General features: G+C 44.8%; 1 protein-coding gene across 5 annotated transcripts in view; it reads right to left on the bottom strand.

Annotated features, from left to right (window-relative positions):
* LOC122563768 (interleukin-6 receptor subunit beta-like) overlaps positions 1 to 20,032 on the bottom strand; it is a 230,524-nt gene that overhangs the window by 24,287 nt on the left and 186,205 nt on the right. For all 5 annotated transcript variants that reach the window (XM_043717981.2, XM_043717983.2, XM_087976959.1 and 2 more), the window contains one exon: positions 15,311 to 15,407. In XM_043717981.2, the coding sequence (XP_043573916.2) occupies positions 15,311 to 15,407 (97 nt within the window). The remainder of the gene's footprint in view (positions 1 to 15,310; positions 15,408 to 20,032) is intronic.

Below are 20,032 nucleotides of genomic sequence, written 5' to 3'. Positions count from 1 at the left end.
CTGGCCACCCGGGTGTTTTCCTATCTTCCTGGTGGTGGAAATTGAATAAAGATTGGTGCACTTTGTGTCTTTCACTGTGTCTCACACCTGCACACACACACCATGGGTGCTGGGGATAAAATAAGCACTACCGCACTTAGGCGGTAGTGTGGGGGTTAAAATAAGAAGAAAAATATATATATATATATAAGGAATGTTATTTTGATTTAGTCCCTACCCTTCCCTTCACTGTAAAGAAAAAATAAATAAATAAATAAACAGGAGTGTGTTTTGATCACACAGCACTGTCCCTTGATGTGAAGGGCAGTGCTTGTCACTGGCCACCCGGGTGTTTTCCTATCTTCCTGGTGGTGGAAATTGAATAAAGATTGGTGCACTTTGTGTCTTTCACTGTGTCTCACACCTGCACACACACACCATGGGTGCTGGGGATAAAATAAGCACTACCGCACTTAGGTGGTAGTGTGGGGGTTAAAAAAAAAGAAAAAAAAAAGAAGAGAAAAAAAATAAACAAACAGGAGTGTGGGCCGACTGCCTGCCCCTCTTCTGCGGTTACGTTAGAGCCCGGGTGTCCTTGGAGAAGGAGCACGCGGTGTCCACCAACACCCTGGAGTTGTTCAGGGAGAGGTGGGCGCCGCAGGGAGTGGAGTGCATCATTTCTCCCTCCAACTCTATTTTGATTTAGTCCCTAACCTCCCCTTCACTGTTTTGATCACACAGCACTGTCCTTTGATGTGAAGGGCAGTGTTTGTCACTGGCCACCCGGGTGTTTTCCTATCTTCCTGGTGGTGGAAATTGAATAAAGATTCGTGCACTTTGTGTCTTCCACTGTGTCTCACACCTGCACACACACACCATGGGTGCTGGGGAAAAAAAAGAATAAGAAAAAAAAAATAAAAAAATAAACAGGAGTGTAGTCCGCGCTCACCCCAGCCCGGACGGAATTTCACATTGGCCCCAAGATCCCGTACTTCCCGCGGGAGCCTGTGCCCCACAACCTGAGCCGCCTCCGAAATTTTAATTTTGTTTTGTTTAGGGATATAAAAAGAAGAGCCCTGTACAGACTGCTGCTGCACACCATCCACCTCTTCTCCCTCATCCACCGTCCGGACACGCCTTGGCATGCCCATTTGCCACCGGGCGGTGGGGATCCCCAGTGGAGGGCTCTCTACGCGGGAGTCCTCCCCCTTTCTCTCGGGGATCTGGGGTGGAGGGTGTTGCACGCAGCAGTCCCCTGAAACCGCAGATTGCGGTGGTTCACGGACTCCCAGCCCAACTGCTTGTTCTGCGGTGCTGTGGAGTCCGTGGACCACGTGTATATTGGGTGTGGGCGTTTGCACTCCCTTTTTGATTTCCTTAAAAACCTTCTCCTCTGTTTTTGGCTGCACTTCAGTCCCACGCTCCTGATCTTTGGGCACCTGGTACGGAGGAAGGAGGGCAGGTCTGAAGACCTCCTCGTGGGTCTGCTCCTGGGCCTGGCCAAACTGGCCATCAACAGGTCCAGGCAGCGGGCCGTGGAGGGGGTCGTTAAGGCCGACTGCCTGCCCCTCTTCCGCGGTTACGTTAGGGCCCGGGTGTCCTTGGAGAAGGAGCACTCGGTGTCGACCAACACCCTGGAGTTGTTCAGGGAGAGGTGGGCGCCGCAGGGAGTGGAGTGCATTATTTCTCCCTCCAATTCTATTTTGATTTAGTCCCTACCCTCCCCTTCACTGTTTTGATCACACAGCACTGCCCTTTGATGTGAAGGGCAGTGCTTGTCACTGGCCACCCGGGTGTTTTCCTATCTTCCTGGTGGTGGAAATTGAATAAAGATTGGTGCACTTTGTGTCTTTCACTGTGTCTCACACCTGCACACACACACCATGGGTGCTGGGGATAAAATAAGCACTACCGCACTTAGGCGGTAGTGTGGGGGTTAAAATAAGAAGAAAAAAAAAAAGAAGAGAAAAAAAATAAACAAACAGGAGTGTGGGCCGACTGCCTGCCCCTCTTCCGCGGTTACGTTAGAGCCCGGGTGTCCTTGGAGAAGGAGCACGCGGTGTCCACCAACACCCTGGAGTTGTTCAGGGAGAGGTGGGCGCCGCAGGGAGTGGAATGCATCATTTCTCCCTCCAATTCTATTTTGATTTAGTCCCTACCCTCCCCTTCACTGTTTTGATCACACAGCACTGCCCTCTGATGTGAAGGGCAGTGTTTGTCACTGGCCACCCGGGTGTTTTCCTATCTTCCTGGTGGTGGAAATTGAATAAAGATTGGTGCACTTTGTGTCTTTCACTGTGAAAAAAAATAAAAAAAAATAAACAGGAGTGTGACCCGGGTGTTTTCCGATCTTCCTGGTGGTGGAAATTGAATAAAGATTCGTGCACTTTGTGTCTTTCACTGTGTCTCACACCTATACACACACACCATGGGTGCTGGGGATAAAATAAGCACTACCACACTTAGGTGGTAGTGTGGGGGTTAATTTTAAAAAAAAGAAAAAAAAAATTTAAAAAAAATTAACCAGGAGAAGTGCAGGTGGTGGATTAGTGGTGCTGGAAGAGCACAGCAGTTCAGGCAGCAAAAGAAAAAAAATAAACAGGAGTGTGGGGCCTGTTTCCACTGCTGCTGTCTGGAGCCTGCTACCACTGCTGCTGCTGCTGCCGCCTCGAAAAAAAAATAAACAGGAGCATCCCCTGAGCTGCCTCTGAAGCTTTAGTTTTGTCCCCTTCAGGGATGTAAAACGGTGGACCCTCCCGTCAACTACTGCTGCACACCGTCCACCTCATCTCCCTCATCCACCGCCTAGACATGCCTTGGTGTGCCCATTTACCACCAGACAGGGGAGCGATCCCCAGTAGAGGGCTCTCTACGTGGGAGTCCTCTCCCTTACTCTCAGGAATTTGGTGTGGAGGGTGCTGCACACAGCAGATTGCGATGGTTCAAGGACTCCCAGCCCAACTGCTTGTTCTGTGGTGCTGTAGAGTCCATGGACCATGTAAATATTGAGCGTGGGTGTTTGCACTCCCTTTTTGATTTTCTTAAAAATCTTCTCTGTTTTTGGTTGCACTTCAGTCCCATGCTCCTGATCTTTGGACACCAGGTACGGAGGGGGTAGGGCAGCCGCAGTCAGTACTCAGGGAGGCTGGGAGCTGGACGGCCGATGGCCGGTCCGTAGGAATGCTGGCCATGAGAAAGGGTCAGTCAGTACGTCGGGCAGCTGGGAGCTGGAACGCCGACAGCCCAACTGTAGGAAAACACGGCAGGGTGTGGTTCAGTTGGTCCATGGGGTGACCGGGAGCTGTTAGCCGACTGTGCCAGAGGAAGGCGGGCTAGGGAGGATCAGTCAGTACGCAGGATGGCCAGAGACTAGAAGGCCAGCTCTTAGGAATGTGACCCACAGTAGTCCAGTCAGTACATGGAGTGACTGGAAGCTGAGTGGTCGATGACCAGCCTGGAGGAATGTGGCCTTGGGGAGGGTCAGTCAGTATGCAGAGTGGCCAGAGACTGGAAGGCCAATGACTGTCCTGCAGGAAGGCTAGCCAAGGACAGTTAGACAGCATGTGGTGCGGATTGGTGTCAGGTTTTTTTAAGCTATATTGGGTCTGTGTTCTATGTACAGTTTCTAATTTGATTACACTGTCTTGTCTTTGTTTGTTACTGTTATCTTTGACTGAAAGTGCCTCATCTCCCTGAAAACTGGTTGAATGGTGGGGTTTGGAGTTTGGCTTTGCTGCCCTTTCCCCTGTATATAGCGAAGTTTTTTTGTGAACTGCTGCGTTGTTTGTCAACTTTTTTTTATTAACATGTACAAAATACAATGTCAGAAATTCTGTCCATTCCCAACACTAAGTCACCTTTTATTTACGCATAGACAGTCCTTGATACTGATCCAGTTTCCTCAGAGTGAACAAACCCTCTGACACTTCTGCTTATCTATCAGTCAGGACCCCCTGATTGGGGCTGGTAATCTGGAATAATTAGCAAACTCCTATTCTGAGATCCACTTGGCTGACTACATTACAATCACGACAGTTACTACCACAAAATTCAAATTTGTTCAGCATGATTTCCCCTTTTGAGGACTCATGCTGATTCTGCTTCATGATATTATGTTTCTCAATGGTCTTCTATTACATCCTTTATAATAGACTTGAACATTTTATCAATATCAGATATCAAGCTAACTGGCCAATGGTTACTTGTATTTTTTTGCCTTCTCTTTTTGAATTGGCAGTTTTCCAATTGTGGCCAAATAGCCTAGGGCCTGAATGGCTCGGCCCAAAACTAGAATTGGCAACCTTTGTACAGCCAGGCCTGATGGGACTTAAGATAGGTGAAACACAATGCTTCCACAAGACAAAGATAAGAACAAAAACAGTTGTAAAAACTCAGCAGGTCTGGCAGCAACTGTGGAGAAAAATCAAAGTTTATGTTTTGAGTCTAGTGACTCTTCTTCAGAACTCAAAACAAGGACAAACCCAGAATTGTTGTGGAATGTGAGGCTGGTTTGTGCATTCATGTATGGTGAGGAGATTCACTAGTGTCCCAGACTCCCATTTATGACCATGTATGGAGAGGGGAGTGTGCCCTTGACACATCAGTAAGGGTATCCCCAGTGTTTACCCCATGACAAAGGGGATCCCATTGGATGCCGTGACCTTGGAAGATCAATTGGCTAAGGGCAAGAGAAGATTCTGGAAGAATGCGGCAGGGAGGGTAAAGAAGGGTCACCCGGTGGCCATTCTCTCAGTGAAGACTCTACCTGGCCTATAATGTCATTCTACTCCCTGGAGAGGGAGATAACCAAGTGCAAGATCAATCTCTGCTGAATGCATCAGTGCCAACTACACAGCCTGGCCAAGTTCAACTGCATGGGTGGAACCTGATTTTAGTCTGATAGCTGGTAAGGCTTAGAAAAAGGTTGTGATAAAGACTTTACATTGCGATTGGTAGAATCATTAATGTAAGAATCAGGAGCTTTATCACAGAGCAGGGTTTTAGATAATATTTGGCCATACAGCCCCTTTTATATCTTCAGTGTAATTTGTCTATAAAATTGTGTTGAATTGCAATTTCACTCAGACTGTTTTGTTCATCTCAAGTATAAAACCCGGGTAAGATGAGGTTATGCAGAAACTTGGTCGAAATGACCAAAGCTGGACAACACAATCATCTGTGACTTTTCCAGAATTTAACCTATTTGGAAGATTACTGCCAGTGCACCTATTATCTTTGTGATGTACTAAAACGTAACCCATCAAGTCCAGGGAACGTAACAAACTTTGTGGGCGGCACGGTGGCACAGTGGTTAGCACTGCTGCCTCACAGCGCCAGAGACCCGGGTTCAATTCCCGACTCAGGCGACTGACTGTGTGGAGTCTGCACGTTCTCCCCGTGTCTGCGTGGGTTTCCTCCGGGTGCTCCAGTTTCCTCCCACAGTCCAAAGATGTGCAGGTCAGGTGAATTGGCCGTACTAAATTGCCCGTAGTGTTAGGTAAGGGGTAAATGTAGGGGTATGGGTGGGTTGTGCTTCGGCGGGTCGGTGTGGACTTGTTGGGCCGTAGGGCCAATTTCCATACTGTAATCTAATCTAATCTAACTTTAGTCCCCAAGGACATTCTTTTCTCTAGTGATAGTTACAGCATTTGTTTCCTTTCCTCCTTTTTTTCCCTGGATACTACAATATTTCAGGAATTCTACTAGTCTCTGTTATGAAGACTGATAGAAAGTATTTATTCAATTCGTCTGCCATTTACTGGTTCCTAATTAATTCCCCAGCCACATTCTCTATAGGGGCCTGTGTTTATATTGACTGCTCTGATCCTTTCAACATAGAACATGACAGCGCAGTACAGGCCCTTCGGTCCTCGATGTTGAGCTGTCCTTAAAGTTGGCGAGTCTACTATTGTTGCAGGCAGAGTGTTCCACGCCCCTACTACTGTCTGAGTAAAGAAACTACCTCTGACAGCTATCCTATAACTCTCACCCCTCAATTTAAAGTTACGTTCCCTCGTATTAGCCATCGCCAACAGAGGAAAAAGGCTCTCACTGTCCAACCTATCTAATCCTCTGGTCACCTCTCAACTTTCTCCTCTCTAACTAAAACAGCCTCAAGTGCCTTAGCCTTTCCTCATAAGACCTTCCCTCCATACCAGGCAACATCCTAGTAAATCTCCTTTGAACCCTTTCCAAAGCTTCCATTCCTTCCTATAATGCAGTGACCAGAACAGTACACAATACTCCAAACGTGGCTACACCAGACTTTTATACAGCGGCAGCATGATCTCATGATTCTGAAACTCAGTTATCTACCAATAAAAGCTAAGACACCATATGCCTTCTTAACAACCCAGGTGAAAGTGAGGACTGCAGATGCTGGAGATTAGAGTCAAGATTAGAGTAGTACTGGAAAAGCACAGCAGGTCAGGCAGCATCCAAGGAGCAGGAAAAGTGATGTTTGGGGCATCCTGATGAAGGCCTCCTGCCCGAAACATCGATTTTCCTGCTCCTCGGATGCGGCCTGACCTGCTGTGCTTTTCCAGCACCATTCTAATCTTGACTTCTTAACAACCCAGTCAACCTCGTTCGCAACTTTCAAGGATTTCTCTGCTCATCTATACTACCAAGAATCTTATCATTAGCCCAGTACTTTGCATTTCTGCTACTCCTTCCAAAGTGAATCCCCTCACATTTTTCCGCATTAAACTCCATTTGCCACCTCTCAACCCAGCTCTGCAGTTTATCTGTGTCTGTTTGTAAACTACAACATCCTTCATCACTACCCACAACTCCACTGACCTTATGTCAACCGCCAATTTACTAACCTATCCTTCTATTCCCTCTTCCAGATCATTTATATAAATGACAAACAACAGTGGACCTAACAGATCCTTGCGGTACACCACTAGTAACTGAACTCCAGGATGAATATTTCCCATCAACCACCACTTTCTGTCTTCTTTCAGCTAGCCAATTTCTGATCCAAACTGCTAAACCACCCTCCATCCCACGCCTCTCTATTTTGTGCAATAGCCTCCTGTGGATAACCTTATCAAACGCCTTACCGAAATCCATATACACAACATCAACCACTTTATCCTCATCTACCTGTTTGGCCACTTTCTCAAAGAATTCAGTAAGGTTTGTGAGGCACAACCTACCCTTCCCTAAACTGTGTTGACTATCCTTAATTAGTTTATGCCTCTCTGGATGATTATAAATCCTATCTGTTATAACCCTTTACAACACTTTACCCACAACTGAAGGAAGGTTCACAGGTCTATAATTTCCAGGGTTTTCTCTACTCCCCTTCTTAAACAAGGGAACAACATTTGTTATCCTCTAATCTTCTGGCACTATTCCTGTAGATGATGATGGCGTAAAGATCAAAGCCAAAGGCTTGGCAATCTCCTCCCTGGATTCCTAGAGAATCCCAGGATAAATTCCATCTAGCCCAGGGGACTCATCTATTTTTACACTTTCCAGAATTGCTATCACCTCCTCCTTATGCACCTCAATCCCATCTAGTGTAGTAGCCAGTATCTCAGTACTCTCCTCGACCTCATTGTCTTTTACTTGTGTGAATCCTGACAAAAATTATTCATTTAGTGCTTCTTTTATCTCCTCTGACTCCATGTAAAACGTCCCACTACTATCCTTGATTGGTCCTAATCTTACTCTAGCCATTCTTTTATTCCTGATATAGCTTTGGAAAGCCTTAAGCTTTTCTTTGATCCTATCCGCCAATGACTTCTCATGTCCCCTCCTGGCTCTTCTTAGCTCTCTCAGTCTTTCCTGGCTAACTTGTAACTCTCATACGCTCTAACTGAGCCTTCACGTCTCATCCTAACATAAGCCTTCTTCTTACTCTTCACAAGAGATTCAACTTCCTTGGTAAACCAAGGCTCCCTTGCTCGACAACTTCCTCCCTACCTGACCAGTACATACTTATCAAGGACACACAGTCGTTGTTCCTTGAATAAGGTCCACATTTCAACTGTGCCCATTCCCTGCAGTTTTCTTCCCCATCCTATGCGTCCAAAATCTTGCCTCATCACATCGTAATCACCTTTCCTCCAGCTATAAGTCCTGCCCTGTGATATATACCTATCCCTTTCTAAAGTTTACTAAAGTAAACATAATCGAATTGTGGTCACTATCACCAAAGTGCTCATCTGTTTCCAAATCTAACGCCTAGCCAGGTTCATTACCCAGTATCGAATCTAATATGTCTCGCTTGGCCTGTCTACTTATTGTGTCATGAAACCCTCCTAAAACTGACCCATCTAAAGTACTTAAACTATAGCATTCCCAGTAAATATTTGGAAAGTTAAAGCCCCCATAACAACTACCCTGTCACTCTTGCTTTCAATAGCATATTTAAAGAAGCCCGTACAGTTCATTTTTATACTACTTGCTACCCAATTTATAGTTCCCTCTTTATTTTATTATCATTGTTTATTGGTTTTTAAAACTTTGCCAATTCTTTGTCTAATCTTGGTATTATTTTTTCAATTTGACAGTCCTTTACTTTTGTGTTTTATTCACTTCCTAGATTCCTCTTTACTCACTTTGATCCAACTTTACTGAGAGTTATGAACTATTTTATTGATCTGTTAACTATTAATCTGTTTTTACCCAAAGTTTAGACTTTCTTTAGGGTCTTTCAATCCAAGTGGATGGAATGCTGAATTTGTGTATTTTAAAGCCCCAGATGTACTCCCTCAGCACTGACCCTCCGGCAGTGCCCACTCCCTCAGCACTGACCCTCCGACGTTGCGGCACTCCCATAGCACTGACCATCTGACAGTGCCCACTCCCTCAGCAATGACCCGCTGTCAGTGCCCACTCCCTCAGCACTGACCCTCCACGCTGCCCACTCCTTAAATTCCTTTTTTTTTAAACATATCTGAGATCACTCAGAATTCATAGAACCTCCCGCAGAAACTTATCGAGGAATATCATAAAGATATCTGAGTTACTTTTCATGATAGCATGAGAGAATTGTCAGCAACCTACTTTCAGCAAGATGGGCCTATTGAGAAATACCAAAGTCACGTTGCATAGGGCAGCACGGTAGCTCAGTGGTTAGCACTGCTGCCTCACAGCACCGGGGTCCCAGGTTCAATTCCAGCCTCAGGCGATTGTGTGTGGAGTTTGCACATTCTCCCCGTGTCTGCGTGGGTTTCCTCTCACAGTCCAAAGATGTGCAAGTTAGGTGAATTGGCCATAGTGCTAGGTGCATTAGTCAGAGGGAAATGGGTTTGGGTGGGTTACTCTTTGGAGGGTTGGTGTGGACTGGTTGGGCCGAAGGGCCTGTTTCTGCATTGTAGGGAATGTAATCTAATATAACACATATAATTTCCTTTCTATCCAATCTGCTTCTGCAGCTTATTCCAATAATGTTTTTAATAGAAACTTTTCATACTGAAAAATGTAGCTTTTATATCAATTGGCCTAAATTTCAAAACTTCGGTTGCTAAAGAGCTAATAAAACTTTAAAGATCACTTTTAATGCAGTCTGGGGAATCCACTCTTAGCGTTTGATCACCAAGTTTCCATTTCATGCTTCAAATTTGGCTTTAATCTCTGTGCTGCATCAGGGAGCACATCCTTAGTGACTGTCATCCATGGGATAAGGCTGACTCTCCACTATCTGACACCTTAAACTTAGTATGTACCAAATCCTTTCTTCCGCAACTACCCTCTTCGTAGGGTATGTGGAACAATCCATCTTCCGCAACTACACTGGCCCCACCCCCCATCTTTTCCTTCGCTACATTGATGACTGTATCGGCGCTACCTCGTGCTCCCACGAGGAGGTTGAACAGTTCATCCACTACACTAACACCTTCCACCCCGACCTCAAATTCACCTGGACAGTCTCGGACTCCTCCCTCCCCTTCCTAGACCTTTCTGTTTCTATCTCAGGCGACCGAATCAACACGGACATCTACTACAAACCAACCGACTCCCACAGCTACCTGGACTACACCTCCTCCCATCCTGCCCCCTGTAAAAACGCCATCCCATTCTCCCAATTCCTTCGTCTCCGCCGCATCTGCTCCCAGGAGGACCAGTTCAAAATACGTACAACACAGATGGCCTCCTTCTTCAAGGACCGCAATTTCCCCCCCGACGTGGTCGACGGTGCCCTCCACCGCATCTCCTCCACTTCCCGCTCCTCCGCCCTTGAGCCCCGCCCCTCCAACCGCCACCAGGACAGAACCCCACTGGTCCTCACCTACCACCCCACCAATCTCCATGTACAGCGCATCATCCGCCGTCACTTCCGCCACCTCCAAACAGACCCCAGCACCAAGGATATATTTCCCTCCCCTCCCCTATCAGCTTTCCGTAGAGACCACTCCCTCCGCGACTCCCTTGTCAGATCCACACCCCCCACCGACCCAACCTCCACTCCCGGCACCTTCCCTTGCAACCGCAGGAGGTGCAACACTTGCGCCCACACCTCCCCCCTCACTTCTCTCCAAGGCCCCAAAGGAAACTTCCATATCCGCCACAGATTCACCTGCACCTCCACCCACATCATCTACTGCATCCGCTGCAGACGGTGTGGCCTCCTCTATATTGGGGAGACAGGCCGCCTACTTGCGGATTGATTCAGAGAGCACCTCTGGGCCACCCGGACGAACCAACCCAACCACCCTGTAGCACAGCATTTCAACTCCCCCTCCCACTCCACCGAGGATATGCAGGTCATTGGACTCATCCACCGCCAAACCACAACAACGCGACGGTCGGAGGAGGAGCGTCTTATCTTCCGACTGGGAACCCTCCAACCACAGGGGATGAACTTGGACTGCACCAGTTTCTTCATCCCCCCTCCCCCCACCTTGTCTCAGCCGAATCCCTCCAGCCCGGCACCGCCTTCCTGACCTGCAGTCTTCTTCTTGACCTCTCCGCCTCCATCCTACTCCGACCTATCACCCTCACCTTGACCTCTTTCCACCTATCACATTTCCAACGCCCCTCCTCCAAGTCCCTCCTCCCTACCTTTTATCTTCTCCCGCTGAACACTCTCTGCTCATTCCTGAAGAAGGGCCTGTGCCCGAAACGTCGAATCTCCTGTTCCCTGGATGCTGCCTGACCTGCTGTGCTGTTCCAGCAATAAAGTTTCAACTTTGATCTCCAGCATCTGCAGACCTCACTTTCTCCCCAAATCCTTTCTCACAATTTAACTTTTTTGAACTTCTTGATCATTTGGGTTTTTATTTCTTTCAATATTGCCAATCTTTTCTAGGGTGCTTGTTTTTTTTTGTGAAACTGCAATCTCTATTCTTTTTCATATTGCATTCTGGATAATTACACAATCTCTCCATTATCTGACCAGAATTCCTTTCCCAGATTTGCAATCTTTTACTTGGGTCATTATCACTTCAATGACCACTATCGGAACTTGAATTATGTTTGGCCTCCCAAATGGGCGGCACAGCGGCTCAGTGGTTAGCACTGCTGCACTTACAGTGCCAAGGACCTGGGTTCGATTCCACCTTTGGGTGACTGTCTATGTGGAGTTTGCATGTTCTCCCTGTCTCTGTGTGGGTTTCCTCTGGGTGCTCCTGTTTCCACCCACAATCCAAAGATGTGCATGTCAGGTGAATTGCCAATGTTAAATTACCCATAGTGTAGGTTATTGGGTAGGGGAATGGGTCTGGGTGGATTACTGTTCAGAGGGTTAGTGTGGACCTATTAGGCCAAATGGCCTGTTCCCACACTGTAGGGATTCTAATTCAAAATCTTTACCTCGTCTTACCATACCATGGATCTTACTTTCTGTCCCTCATCTTACAATTTTTTTTTTAGTAAATATTTGTTTGCCAAAGGCTTTCCCTGCCCTCCCTCTATTCACCAGCCCTTTCTGGCATATATGCAAGTCTAGTGTCGACATTTGGTAGTTGCCCTTTGAACAATTAATGACCTCAGAGAAAGGATACCTGTAGTCAGCAATTTGAAAGGGAGAAGGGGGATGTTCTAACACTAATATCTTAAGCTTACATGAGGAAAGCTGAAGGCATGAAAGGTGAAGTAAACTGGAATACCAGACAAAGAGATTGATCAATACAGACTCAGTTGTAGACATTTAGGGAATATTTCAATATACTCAGATTAAATATATCCCTTTTATGAAGAGAAAATCCAATGGGAAGATCAATCACCTATTGTTAACTAAATAAGTTAAAGAAAGCATCAAACTTAAGGAAAAAATGTGTATAACTGTCAAACGATGGGTGGCAGGTCAGATGATTGGTCAGTATTAAAAGAACAGCAGAGGATGACTAAATGGTTAATCAGGTCTAATAATTTAGAAAATGAAAGTAAGTTGCTACAAATGCAAAAAGAGATAGCAAGAGCTTCTACAGCTATTTAAAAAGAAAAGAATAAATAAAGACCATTGATCCTCCTGAGAACAAGACTGAGGAATTAACAGTACAGTTAACAGGAAATGGAGAATGAAATGAATAAATATTTTGCTTCTATCTTGACGATTATCTCATCCTCAGTCTCATCCTAATGCTGTAAACACTGCTGATGGAGCAAAGAAGCTGCCACATCTTAAAGTCTGAGGGGAGTAGTTCACATTGATGTTCATGGAGGCCCTGTCAGTCAGAGAAAGCCCTATAATCATCAGTCCAAGAGATTAGGCATTGCACAAGGAGGTGGCCCATGTTCAGCCCCTAGGCCCCAGCTGCAGAAGGAAAGCAAATTAGGGTTAGGGAGTAGGTGCAAGGGTAGACATCACTTGAGAATGAAGCTTGGCAAGTTGGTATTGGGGGTGACAGACTGGGTGGCAGGGTGAATGACAACTGTGAAGGCAGGCAACAATATCTGTCATGAGGGTGGGGATGGATAATACAGTAAAGCATGGCTGTGAAGGGAATCATGTGGGAGTGGCTGTTCATTCAGTCAAATGCACCCTGGTATTCAGGGACAAAGTGTTTGATCACATCTTATTTGGTCACCTCATTTGCCAGGAGCTGGAGTGGAGAGGTGGGCACCTGAAGGCTCATAGAGATGCATTTGGTCAGACCTGAGGAGGTACACAGCTTATGGGGTGTATAGGAGGGGCTACAGGAAAGTAGATCTGGATGCAAGACTAACTGCACTGCTGCAGCTCAGATACTTGTCTACCAGTTTTGTTTGTCCTTGTGCATATGTGAGAATCCCTAATTGCGGATAGCACAGTGTCTGATCCTGCTGGGGTGTGCAGGTGCTTAGTTTCTGGCAGTCCTGAGTGCCAGTGTCCTGGGGCATTTCTTCTTCAGCCAGTTGTAAAACTGTCACAGTAAGGTGCTCACCAGCCTGTGCTCCCTAAGTCTAACTTTTCCACTGAGATGCCATAATCAGGGCTTGCAAGAGGCAGCCTCACTAATGCTTTTGAGTCTTTAAGCAGGGCATGGGGGTCTCTACATCTCTGCAGGAGTGGTCCTAGACTTCTCCTGTGAGGGTCAGGATTATCTCTTGTCCTCATAGGGGTGAGCAGCCTAATGTCCAGTATCTCTTCAACTGTATGTGCTCACTCTGCCCTGTAATGGGCTGATTGAAAGGGACTGAAATGAAAGTGGATAGTATAGATATAATTACAGACTCAGGCTGCTCAATTTCTCCCCATAGGACAATCTCACTCTGTAACAAAACTAGCCTTTCTTTTGCAAGGGGCTGAGAACTGCATACAACACATGGTATGGTCTCACCAGTGTTCTATATAATTGAAAGATTTCTTTGCACAAACCCCTCGAGTTAAAGGCATTATGCCTTCTGAATTGGTTGCTGCACCCACATTCTAGGTTTCAGTGACATTCAGACAAGAACACCTTGACAAATCAAAGAGACACTTTTTAATCTCTCAGTATTTAAGAAATACTGACCCTTTATTCCACATGTCAAAGTGCATCATCTGGAACTTATCCACACAATTTTTACCCGTCTTGTTCTTGCCCACTCACTCAGTTTATCTAAATATCATGAAGGCATGTGGCGTGGTCCTCACAACTCTCATTCCCCTCCAGTTTCAATTCATCTCCAAACCTGGAAGATGACAATTGGCCCCCACCTCCCAATTGTTGATATAGATTAAACAGCTGTGGCCCAAGTATTGATGGTTGCAGTACCCTATTGTTAGGGCAAGTCCATATCAATTGGCTTTTGGATCTAAAAACTTCTATCGTAATGAGTGATCCATTCCGCACCCCCCCCCCCTCCCCCCCCCAAGCTTGGTTTGAGGCTGCAATTAACTCTACATTTTGAGCATTTGAATGTTGTGTCCAGGGAACATGACATTCCTTTAAGTTTCAGGGAATGTTTCAGCGCATTACAGCATTGTACAAGCCCATCCGAAATAAATTCTAATGCAGTGGACACAATGTATTACAAAAGAGTGGCAAGTATTTTATCATGTGGTTTGATGCATATGGAGTTTGGGTTCTCTACAGACTGAGGAGAAAGTAAAGAATTGCCTCCAAGCTTAGGCTTCATAGGAACACATAATTATTACTAAGTATTACTACACATGGTAATCTTAGCTAGGCAGGCTCTCAATTAAGAGCAAACATTAGCCTTGCCATTTTGTATATCGTAGACTGTTCCTTTTTTTGTGTTTAAATTCCTATGTGGGTGATGTTCATAGTCAGTGATATACAGCTCAGCGACATAATCATAAGCAGGCAAAGTAGCGCTGAAATAAAAATCACTAGCTTTACAGTATGGCAACCATTAAGGTGCATTCTTTGAGTTTAATTGGCACTAATTACACACTTACAGAACCTAAACACATCATAGAAAGTCATGACGCACTTCACATTGAACAATTGAAGACCAGATTTTGGCAGCTGAATGGCTGATTATAAATAGAGAAGGTGATACAGTCATTTCCAAATTATTTTTAAATCTTCCTCTACAACACAAGCAAACCAAGCCACCACAACATTGGTCCTGGTCCAGTTCAGCTGCAAGGTACCAGAAATCTAAAGCCCTCCCCTCTCCAACATCTCCAGTCTCAAATCCGTTTGCTGCATATTCCTATTTCTATACTCACCACCCTGTAAGATTAGGAATTTTTTCCAACTTCCTAACCTCTTCCTGCAGAGCCACCTCCCACATTTTGCTGCCTGCTATGGAGTATAACTTTTGACTCTTCATCCTTACCCTTAGAAGGTTTGTGCAGTTGGCCAGTGTGGTAATACATTGAGAAACTAAAATAGCAGGACACATGTAACAGGAGATGGTTTAGATTTACTTTTCTCTCATTCACTGTACTATATACACCCTATAGAACAATATGATTTATTAAAGGATATCAATTGCTTACATCTTTCTGAGAAGAAAGTACGTCAAAAGCAGAATGGACATCAAGAGAAGGAGAATTGGGAAAAGCCATGCAATGATAATCAAGATGTTCCCATCATCTGCAAGAAATAAAATTACATAGTTAACATTTTAATATTATATAAATCTGCTACATACCTCTTTGAGGAAAAACTCTGTATCTTCGAGTCTGTGTGACTGTGCACTCTGTCTCTGTTGTCTCACTTGATCCCCATCTAACATACCTTCCTCTCTCTTTTCCTTAGTCTTCCTGTCTCCACCCAAATCTCTCTTTTGCACGTTTTCTGGCTTTGAGCCCCCAAACCAACCCAGCAACACCACCATCACCAAAACCTCTGCTCTTGTTCCTCCCACATGCAGCCAAAGTGATCTCAATTCTCTTGAATTAGGCTCAAGTACGTTGAGCAGAAGCAGAAAAGGAGTGGGCAACGTTCCTTTGTGGTGTTTGTGAGGGAAACTCCCATCTCTCCTGACTGGAAGAGTCAGGTATCCTGGGTACAATGTGGCATCAGAGGCCATTGTGGCCTTTGCTCATCTTTGCATACCAATAATGTAATCAGGTCTCAGCCTGTTTTCACTAACACATCAATCTCGATATGGGGACATGAATGGAGTCAGGAATGGGGGACAGGTTCAATATTTCGATCACTCACCCAACTTTGCCCTTTCAGTTTAAAAAATCAATGATGGTTTCCCTGGTTTTGTGTCCAAAAGTGCTGGTGTGAACGAGTTAGTCAGTTATGTCAGGGACAGGAAGGGGTGCAGTAAACATGGAGAGTAAATGAATTGGCTAGGCAGGGCATAGGGGTCCTGTAGATCTGTACTATGTACAGTCTGTGGGTCCGTTTGTAATGTTTCTCTTTTCTACGGCCTCATATCGGTGGGTCTTATAGCCCCTCCTGTCCCACTACATACTTGCGATTTCTAACACAGTGGAAGATGAAAGTGAGTGCTCGATGGACCGTGGCTACCAGCCTTCAACTTTACATGTTGATAAGGCCCCAAACATTCGCATCCATTTGCAGATACATCCTATTAACTGCCACCTGCTTTTCATCTCCTGAGGTCCCCATCTTTCCTATATATGTGAACTTGCACCTGCCCATTTCTCCCCTTCGGCTGCTAGCATTTGAGGTGACCATGCCAGGTATGATCATACACAGCACCCCACTTGATGCCTGGATGCTCCTGATCATAGACAAACCCCTTTCCCACACAACTCCTTTCCCTTTAGAGTTGCAAATACTGTTACCAAGAACACAATTACCATTCCCCCAGCCCTCACATGGCCCTCTTTTATGCCCCCCACTTTCACTTTAATTTCTGTGGATAGACCCAACAAACTGACTGTGGTTTATCACCTTATGTCTTATTGGACAACCATGGACAGGAAGTGCCTGCAATCTTGACCGAAACATGTACATTCCATTGGCCATATTGGCCCTCCTCCCCTTTGGTGGCTACAATAGAGCCACAGGACTGACTGTGACCCATTCCCCAGGCTGCAGCGACACTGACCCCTGACTGAGAACGTCCTGACCAGACACAGACACAGTCTGTGGCCAATCCCCTGCACTTGTATGGAACACTGTCTTGGACATAATGTGCCAGCATCTTCTGACTGACTAATAGATCATAGAACAGCACAGGAACAGACCCTTTGGCCCACAATGCTGTGCCAAACATGGTGCCAAATTAAACTAATCCCTTCTGCCTGCCATTCATCTATATACCTCAGTAAAACCAGTTTGGGTACCACCAGAGCCAGTCAGCTCCTGATCTCGTTATAGCCTTGGTTCAAATATTTCTGAAAGCACTGAATTCTAGAGGTGAAGTGAGAATCAGCCCTAGACATCAAGGCCACATTCAACTGAGCATGGCATGATGGAGCCCTAGCAAAACTGGTATCAATTGGTTTTGGGGTAAACTCTCCGCCAGTTGGAGTCGCACCTGACAAATAGAAAGATGATTGTGGATCAGAGACCTCAGCTTCAGAAAATCCCTGCAGGTGTTCCTTAAGGTAGTGTCCAAGGCTCAACCACTTTCAACTATTTCAATGATTTTTCCTCCATCAGGTCCGAACTGGGAATGCTTGCTGATGATTGCACAGTGCTCAGCACCATTCATAACTCCTCAGGCACTGAAGGCCGTCAATGAAATCCTGGACAATATCCACCTTTGGGCTAAAAAGTGGCAAGTAACATTTGTACTATTGTTATGGAACAAGCAAGACCCCCCCAAAAAAATTTTAAGAAGGTAGCCCAGACCCTAACTTTTCTCGCTGTTTAGAGCAAGTGTAAATGAATACTGCAGGAGTGATGCAGCTGGTCAAAACGCCTCTTTTAAACAAAATTGAACTGATTTACAGAGTAACAAATGAAACACAAACACAAGAGAATAGAATATAGAATAACTTAATCTATCTGGAAACCCCAACAGACTGTCCAACTTGCTGTTCCAAACTCCTGCAACAATCCCCATAAACACCCCTTGGCAAAAAGTAAAATCAAACATAGGATCTTACAGGAGGGAGAGATGGCAGAGAGATCCAGCATGGAACACATTCTTCCATGGAGCTGTTTCTTTGACCAGCAGCCTCAAAAAAACTGACTGCTTACTAAAATCAAACCAAATCAGAAAAAAGTTGAGCTGGGAGAACTGGCCATTCCCCTTTCATTATACAAGTGTTTGTTTAAAAACTTTAAAGCTTCAAGTAGATCAGCTCCAGACATTGCAGAATATATGCATTTCTGACCTCTGAAAAAACAAACCCAAGTGCAACCTAACCTTGTTAAAGGAACAGCATCATCACACACCCTCCCCCTGACTCAACCCACTTTAAAAAATGAAAATATTGGCTTCATTTTAAAACCCCCTTAATCTTTTAATGTTAGTACACTACAACACCCATATACATGACATTGACTGCAAACATGCACTATTACATTCTGTTTAATTCCATTTACTCCTGCCACCAAACACCTCCGTTTCTCATCCAAGTCTCGACAATGTGTCAGCAATCACATTTTCTTGTCCTGCCACCTGCACAATTTTCAAATTGTATGCCTGTAACAACAAGTTCCATTCAAACAGTTCGGAATTTTTGTCCTTAAATTTCTCCACAAACTTCAAGGGATTATGATCAGTGTATATTGTCTCAGATGCATTACTGGTAACATAAACATTGAAATGTTGTAACGGAAGCACCGAACTCAAAGTCTCTTTCTTAACTGTCGAATATTCGTGATGATGAATGTTCAATTTCCTGGAGACATAACTGATGGGTCTTTCTATCTTCTCATCGTCTTCCTGTACGAGCATAGCACTGACACTGATTCACATCAATAGAGACCTCGAATGGCTTTGTGTAATTAGGTGTGGCTAACACTGGGACAGTGGTTAACACAGCTTTCAGGCTGTCAAATACCTTCTGACAGTCCGCTGTCCATTGAAATTTCTTGCCTTTCTTTAGCAATTCAGTAAGTGGAGCAGCCACACTGCTAAAATTTGATACAAATATTTGCTAAAATCCACTCAGTCCCAAGAATCATAGTACTGCTCTTTTTGTCGATGGTATTGGAAACTCCCCAGTTACGTTTGTTTTTATATTCCATGGGTCCATTTGTCCATGTCCAGTAACATAGCCCAGGAAGGTGACTTGGGCTTTGGCAAATTCACTTTTAGCCTGGTTTATCACCAAGCCTGCCTCCCAAAGTCAATTGAACAAGTCTGATAAATGGTGCAAATGTTCCTTCCATGTGCTACTAAAAATCAGCAGGTCATCGATATATACAACACAATTGGGTAATCCAGAAATGATCTTATTGCATTTTTCAAACCAAACAGCATGACTTTGAACTGATACAGTCCATTCGGCGTTACGAAAGCCAAAATTGGCTTTGCTCTTTCAGACAAAGGTACCTGCCAGTAACTTCTGAGCAAGTCTGCAAGAGTCTTTATAACTGCATTGATTTTGTGATAGTCCACAAGCGATGGGCACCATTACTATGGGTCAGATCTAGTCACTATACCTCACTTCGATTATGTCGTCTTTGGAACACGCATTCAATCTCCTTTTGAACCCGTGCCAATTTTAGAGAGTTATGCCTATAAGGATGTTGCTGAATCAGAACAACACTTCCTATGTCTACATCATGCATAATTAGGTTAGTACGTCCCACCTTATTTCCACATATCTCTCACCTGATAGTAATAACTCTTTCAGTTCATTTCAATTTTCCTCTGGAATGTAATTCAATAATTTATCCCAATTTTTGACAACTTCCTCATTCCTCAAATTAAATTGGACAATCTCCAACACAGAATTCTCTGAATTTGGTTCTTCATTCTATATTTTAGCTTTCCTCCCCTGTTAAAATACCTTTTGAGCATGTTCACATGACACACCCTGTGAGATTTCTCTGTCTGAAGTCCTTAACAAATAGTTCACCTCACTCAAACCCCTTTCACCTTGATAAGGTCCACTAAACCTTGATTTTAAAAAAAAGAAGTAAGACAAACACCTCATTCCCGACAGCAAAATTGTGAATTTTTGATTTGTCTACTTCCTGTTTTATTGTATGCTGGGGTACCATTAAATGCTGTCTAGCTAACTCCCCCACTCTATCTATTCCCTAAAATAATTCCATAAAAATATGGGCTCTAAATTATGATTTACTAATTTCTTCTTGATCAATTTTATCGG

Source organism: Chiloscyllium plagiosum, unplaced genomic scaffold (genome assembly GCF_037043375.1).
Source record: "Chiloscyllium plagiosum isolate Xiang-an unplaced genomic scaffold, Cpla_swu_hap1 HiC_scaffold_30, whole genome shotgun sequence".
In the NCBI taxonomy this organism is placed as follows: Eukaryota; Metazoa; Chordata; class Chondrichthyes; order Orectolobiformes; family Hemiscylliidae; genus Chiloscyllium; species Chiloscyllium plagiosum.
Note: the sequence above shows the minus strand (reverse complement) of the source record. Positions and strands in the feature narration are given on the sequence as shown.